This window comes from Podarcis raffonei, chromosome 10, assembly GCF_027172205.1.
Source record: "Podarcis raffonei isolate rPodRaf1 chromosome 10, rPodRaf1.pri, whole genome shotgun sequence".
Lineage (NCBI taxonomy): Eukaryota > Metazoa > Chordata > Lepidosauria > Squamata > Lacertidae > Podarcis > Podarcis raffonei.
The window spans coordinates 19,826,022-19,833,308 of NC_070611.1; the positions used below are offsets into that span (position 1 = coordinate 19,826,022).

The window sequence follows — 7,287 nt, forward strand, 5'->3', positions numbered from 1 at the left end:
CTAAGTTAATATTGTAACTGAGAGCAGATTATAACATGGCGATATTTTGAGCTTCTCTTCAAAGTCATCCAGACTTCTGCTGTTGGGTGGATGGGCTTGAATCATAAAACCGTAAAGTTGGAAGGGACCCTGAGGGTCATCTAGTTCAACTCTCTGCAATACAGGAATTTCAGCGGAAGCATCCATGGCAGGTAGCCATCCAACCTCTTCTTAAAAACCTCCAAGGAAGGAGAGTCCACCAACTCTTATGGGAGTCAGTTCCACACTTGAACAGCTCTTACTGTCAGAAAGTTCTTCCCAATGTTTAGTTCTTGTAACTTGAAGCCATTGGTTCAAGCCCTACTTTCCAGAGCAGGAGAAAAGAATTGGCTTCCAGAAAACAATTACAGGCAGAATCCCGATGCATCCCAAGCTCTGCGTACATTGCAGAGCAGATGTGGAGCTCTCATAATCACGTAAAAGGTAAAGGGACCCCTGACCGTTAGGTCTAGTCGTGGACGACTCTGGGGTTGTGGCACTCATCTCGCTTTACTGGCCAAGGGAGCTGGCGTACAGCTTCTGGGTCATGTGGCCAGCATGACTAAGCTGCTTCTGGTGAACCAGAGCAGTGCATGGAAATGCCGTTTACCTTCCCGCTGGAGCGGTACCTATTTATCTACTTGCACTTGACGTGCTTTCGAACTGCTAGGTTGGCAGGAGCAGGGACCGAGCAACAGGAGCTCACCCCATCGTGGGGATTCGAACCGCCGGCCTTCTGATCGGCACGCCCAAGAGGCTCAATGGTTTAGACCACAGCGCCACCTGCATCCTATAATATAGCTGTAGTTGACACTGGCTTGAGGTCAAAACCTCCTCTTTTCCATATCTGTGGTTTAGACCACAGCACCACCCGCATCCTATTTTCTAATAAGAGAGTTCCATTTTCTAACAAGAGAGTTCTTCATTCATTTTCCATGATGGTTACCAATTCCAACACAGGAAGAGCCTGCTGGATCAGGCCAATGGCCCAGCTGCTCGATCATCCTGTTCTCACAGTGGCTGACCAGATGCCTATGGGAAGCCCAAATACAGCACTCTTCCCATATGAACCAGCTCCTGCAATGCAAAGGCATGAGAAAGTCAGATGACTCAGAATAGCTCTGTGTGAAACAGTAGTAGAAATATAATGCAATGGGCTTTCCCTCCTCAGATCTTTACAGACATTCTTTTTTTTATTATTCCCCTCCTCTAGTTGTTTTTGATTACACTCCACTGATAACTTGGAAAGAATTTCAAGCCTGCATGCCCTGGGAAATTGCCATTCTCGTTGGTGGAGGGTTTGCGCTGGCAGATGGCTGCGAGGTAATACAGATTTTTGCAACATATTCAATCAATAATAATAACAACAATATTCTTAAGCTGTAGCTGGTTTGCAAGAAAATTGCAGAGGACGAGCTGAAAAGTTGTCTGGTGTTATTCCACTAGTAATATTTATCTTATAATGGAACAACAGTTAAGCGAGAAATGGAAGGGAATTGTTGTTCAAGAAGTTAGGGGGAATTTGGAGGGTTAGTTCCTTTGCTTGGTAAAATGATGTCTCTGAAAACGGTTTCATTTTGACTGTTATCATCACCGTTGTCATTAAATAGATTTCTAGTCCACCTTCTGGAGTGTGTTGCTGCTTGCTACAAATCCATAAAATAAAGTATTAGCCCGTCAAGATTTAAAACAGCTGTAAAAACAATTGGCAGCATTAAAATAAAACTGTTCTTAAATATGACCATAAAATTACCCAGGTGCGGACCAGGATTTAATAAAAGAAAAATTATGCACAGAAGTGTGGTGTGCTAAGCCTTATTCAATGAAGTAAAGAATAGTCCCAACTGCTTTGGGCAAACAGCTTTGGCTGTTTGTTGCTTAGAGGACCATCTCCTATACCGAGGGTGGCTAAGTTTCAACTTCTGGATGTTGTTGGATTCCAGCTCCCAACCAGCCCCAACTAGCCTGACTAATGCTCATGGAACTTGTAGTTCAGCAAGCATCTGGAGGGTTTGTACCTTGGTCCTACAACATGTCATCTTCTCCTCAAGATGAGTGCATGTAGCGTGGACTTTGTTGTGGCCTCTTGCTTGGATCATGAGCACAGCACAAAGTTAGCTTCTTAAGCCAAGATGATGACAAGCTTCTTGCACAAACGTGTAGCCCCTCTGCTCCCAGTTCACTTCTCCCTTTTTGCAACCAACCAAATAGGCCATGAAGCCATAGTCAACCATAACTATAAATGGCAACTATGGCTAATATGATTTGTGCTTATGATGTTTTCAGGGTGGTTACACACTTGCAATACCATCTGCTCCTGCAAAATGTTTTCGGGCAGTGACTGCTGCTTTTTTTGCAGTAGTGCATGTCCCGTAGTTTCCTTTTAAAATCCATTAACTTTTCTTCTTCTTTGGCAATCACTCGTAGCTGAGTAAGATTGTCTTCCATGAATGTGGTCTTAACAGTTTGTCCATAAGTAACTGTGGAGGCCAATTCTGGATCCGCACATCCTTCCACAGTGGGGACCTAGGTTTCTGGGCGGGACTTGATCACAGTGAGGATTTGTCCTCCATTCCTTCCTCTTAGCTCATTTCTCCCTTTTGTCCTGAATTCGTGTTTCTTCAAAGTCCATGACACCTTTGGTGAAGGCAATGGTTTGTGAATTCAGACACAGCAGGAAACCAAAGTTGGCACAAACTCACCAGCTTCAGCCGGTAGTTTGATATCCTGTTTGGCAGCCCCTCACAAACCAACAATAAGTTCAGACATAAGACTAAAGCATGGTTGACCATGAATGCAGCTTACTTATACCCATGGTTGTGCTACTTAGAAGCAAACCTCAATTAGTTCAATGGGATTTACTCCATAGTAAATGTGTATAGGCTTTCACCCATAGCCATTTATATCAAGGGTAGTCAGATGTTGTTGGGCTATAACTCCCATCTTCCATGCCCATTGGCCATGTTGGCTGGGGCTGATGGGAATCCAACAACAGCTGGATGGCACTATGTCGGCTAGCCCCAACTTACATGGTGAAAATGTGTTATCTGCCAGAAGTTGAGCATCTTGGCATGCATTTAATATGGAGGAAAACACATTGAGGGGCCCTGGAATCCTATTAGAGTTCAGTTACTTACAGGTATCGATCCTGTGTATTGATAGGCTAACAGATTCTGCAAATGCCGTACTTGTGAAAAAATATGTATGCATTAAATTACATTGGCGGATAACTGTGCTAACGTTCCTTTTCACAGGTCTCAAAACTCTCAGAGTGGATAGGAAGTAAATTAACTCCTTTGGGATCACTGCCCATATGGCTGACTATCCTCATTTCATCACTGATTGTCACCACAATAACTGAAGTAGCCAGCAATCCTGCCACTATCACAATATTTTTGCCTATCTTAGCCCCACTGGTGAGTAACCCTTCCAAGAAACTGGTTTGGTTTGCCCATTCACAATTAAAGTGGTTAAAGATGAGCAAAAAGATGGAGTTTCCACCCTTTCAAAGCGTGCTCTAATTGGGTGTCTGTGTGTTTGACTTAGTGAGCTGGGAATATCGAACCAGTGAGTGGTAGTTTAGTTAATTCTAGATTAAAGAGTATGATGTTGTGTCTAGGCATTCTATGGAAGCAAGGAAATAATAATAAAAGATCTATATTTCCTATGGATCTTAAGGGATAGCAATGCATCAAATATAAAGCATCAGTAATTATGTCCCACTGCGTTCAAGGAAGCATGTGTCCCAATGCACAAACAGTGATACTGCATGGATCTTTATGTGTTCAGGGATGCGGGTTTCTTTTCTGCGTGCCTGTATTCACTTTGCCTCTATAAATCCAATTTTATTTTTAAAGACTTTAAATCCCACAGATCATAGGATCATCGTGGCTATTTTAGCTGTGGGCTCTTGTAAGGTGCTCTGCTCCTCAGCCTAGTAAAGTGGAGGAATGTATGTATTCAGGGTCCTTTAAATACTTCAGTTAACATTATGTGTTCATGCAGGGAACCTGTGGACCTGCACATCCAGCTCCTGACAGCCCCAGAAGCCATGGCCAATGGCCAGGGGTGACGGTGGATGTTGTAGTCTAGCGCCACCTGGTTCCCCATGTCTGCTTTTGTGATCACAGCCTTTGGCTCTAGCTTGCATTTTAATTCTGTCTCAGATAAGTGCTTCTTTCCGTGAATGTGAACCATGACTTTCTGTTTCCTCCTCTAACAGGCTGAAGCCATCCATGTGAACCCCCTGTATATATTGATCCCCTCCACCCTCTGCACTTCGTTCGCGTTCCTTCTACCTGTAGCAAATCCGCCCAATGCCATTGTATTTGCATATGGTCACCTGAAAGTTATCGACATGGTAAGTCGAGGGCAAATAACACACACCATGCTGACTTTTTTTGTAATAATAATAGCATCCTTTTCTGGCGCGCTCAGAATCCTTATTATACATCATCTCACTTATTCTTAAGGAAGTAAGAAGAGCCCAGTAATCTTATCTTGTTCAGTGTCTTCCTTTCCACAGACACCAACCAGGTGGCTCTAGAAAGCCCATGAGGAAGACCTGAAGACAATAGTCCTTTCGTATTGTTGTTGTCTGGAAACTAGTATTCAGGTTCCGCACAGCCATCATGACTTACAGCCACTCATACACCCATTTATTGTGAATTTGTCTAATGCTCTTTCAAAACCATCTAGGATGTTTATTTACTTAACACATACCACCTTTCCTCCAACCAACTCTAGGCAGAATACATGGTTCTCCCCAGTGGCTTGCGGTCAGTGGACTAGGCTAAAAGTTCCCGGTAAATCAGAGTAGAGAAGGGGGTGCGATGCTCCAAGGGGATCCAAAAGCCCTCCTGCCAGCTTCTCAAAGCCTGTCCAGCTTTGGGAAGGAGGTGTGATGCTCACATGCAACGTCTCCTCACCACCACCACAATTGCACTTGCAAGCTGGCACCCCTACGAAAAATTTCACTGCATGCCACTGTTTCTTTCGTCCTCTTGTCACAACAGCCCTGTGAGGGAGGTTAGGCTGCGGTTTAGGCAGCCCAAGGTCACTCAGTAAAGCTGCATGGTTGGGTACAATTTAAACTCGTGTCTCTGTAATACTAGTCCACCACTCTGATCCAGGGGTGAGGGACCTTTTTGGCTCTGTGGGACATCCTCTGTATCACATCCTTGCCTCATGAGAGACCTAGTCTAAAACCGCCTGATGGGTTCGTGACCACTCTGAGATTTGAACCTGGAATTTTCTAGTTTCCAGATCGTAACTGTGGTGCAAATTGTGATTTTGCCAAATTTCTTGATCAAATTGGGGCTTTCTGTTTCAATTGGTAAAAAGATTCTCTCCTTACCCTCCCCCTTTTCTTTTAGGTAAAAGCCGGTTTGGGTATCAATATCATCGGAGTTGCTGTTGTCATGCTTGCTGTCATGACATGGGGGGTGCCCATGTTTGAACTCAATACATATCCTAGTTGGGCACCTGCTATTGCTAACAGAACCGGACTTTAAGAATGGAGTAGCAGCTTCTTTTTCTCGATCTGCCTTCCCATGCTGTGCTTCTTGTTTACTCTTCCCAAGGATCGACACATCTGCACTGAAGACGGTAAACCAAGACTCTTGCAGTCTCGATACTGCAATGGCAAGCGAGTCTGTGCAAGTGTCCAATCAGTTTGGATTTCACTCATCAGGGTTGGGAAGTTTGCAACGGTGGTTATGCACATTCATTATGAATGCTGATTTGCCCCCGTTTTTAGGGTCACCAAATAATGTAGGTTTATGACTATAGGGGTGCTGGGATAAGAGTGTGGTGGGTGGGTGGACAGATAGCTGGATCAATAGATTTTAAAATGCTGGAAGGCCATTATTTCAAGCTTATGGCCAATGTGTCTTCCAGTCTCAACATGTGCACTGAAGCATTCTATGCGTGCCTTATAAGTCAGAGCTACATGATCACTTCACATGGAGCATGTTGTGCCATACACTTGTTCCACGTAAGCCTACTTGCCCGGGGATGATTGCTGCTGGAATCTGATAGGAAGATCTTTTCCAAGATGATCAATGAATGACTGAAATTTCAGATGATCATGCTGTGGGAAGAACTACCCATCGGCCAGAGAAGAGGCAGCTTGCATCTCTGCCTCCATTCCATTCACGGATGCTGGCTTATGTGGGTTTGGGAATCGCGTGTGTGCTCATTGCAATCTATTTTAAACTTTTAAAACTCTTTTAAGCGACAAAGACCTAGGTGTGGTAACTAGCATGTTCTGCACTGGAAGCTAGACACAGCACCCAGTCGTGGGCATGAGATGATGAGAGAAACCATCATGATCCAATGGGAAGTTTATATATTATTATTTTAAAACCAGAAGAGCTTACCACATTGTATTGATTCTGTCTGGATTAGTTCTGCCAGAATCAATCATAGTAATAAATGTGCCAAAGTGTGAGACAATAGGATCCTTATTGCTGTATTTCTTGAGCTAAATATTAAGCACCTTTTCTATTATTTCAGGGGTGTGGGACCTCTTTTAGCTTGAGGGGCACATTCTGCTGTGGGTAACATGTCAGTGAAGGGGGGGAGGGGCCCCAAACTGGGCACAGCAATTCATGCGACACTTACCCTTGTACTGTAGACTACATTCCAGCCACACAAAAGCCAAGTAGGGTAGGGCACACATACTGTATCTATCCATCACCTGCCCAGGTATCATTTTTTAGACTGGTTCCCCTCTATTGCCTCCATAATGATGGGAAAGGGCTGTTGCTCAGAGGCAAAGGCATACATTACTCACAAAAAGTCCAAGGTCATCCCTCTTTAGCTAGGGTTGGATGTTTAAAACCCCAGAGAATAGAAAATATTGACTTGGTCCAACTTGGTGTAAGGCACCTTAGCAGAGATGGCTGTTCTGCATAGCATTCATATAGCAGTATGTGAGGACATGGGAAATGGGATTGCTGGACCAGATTGATCCACTGTTAATGGGGCAGGCAGCAAAGAGAAGTGTAGCTTTCAATACACGAGAGTGTTGGCATTGCAGCAGATGTGAAGCTTCTCTGGTTTGAGGCTCTGCTCACCTGGATCAGAGTCAGAATCAGGACCAGCTTTTGTGTCCCCATAGGACTCTATCTGTGCAAGGCAGCCAAGGCAGAACTTCATATTGCAACTGATGTCAAGATCACACTGGTGTTTTCTGCAACAAAGATGTGGTGTGTGGAATAATGCATGCATGTGAATATTTTTATTTTTATTATTGCTATTGCTAAT

General features: G+C 44.1%; 1 protein-coding gene across 1 annotated transcript in view; it reads left to right on the forward strand.

The window, feature by feature from the left end:
• SLC13A1 (solute carrier family 13 member 1) overlaps window positions 1-6,846 on the forward strand; it is a 93,437-nt gene extending 86,591 nt beyond the window's left edge. Inside the window, exons 13-16 of the mRNA XM_053406019.1 lie at window positions 1,232-1,341; window positions 3,273-3,434; window positions 4,241-4,378; window positions 5,394-6,846. Of these exons, the coding sequence (XP_053261994.1) occupies window positions 1,232-1,341; window positions 3,273-3,434; window positions 4,241-4,378; window positions 5,394-5,531 (548 nt within the window). The 3' untranslated portion in view covers window positions 5,532-6,846. The remainder of the gene's footprint in view (window positions 1-1,231; window positions 1,342-3,272; window positions 3,435-4,240; window positions 4,379-5,393) is intronic.
• Window positions 6,847-7,287: the final 441 nt, after the last annotated feature.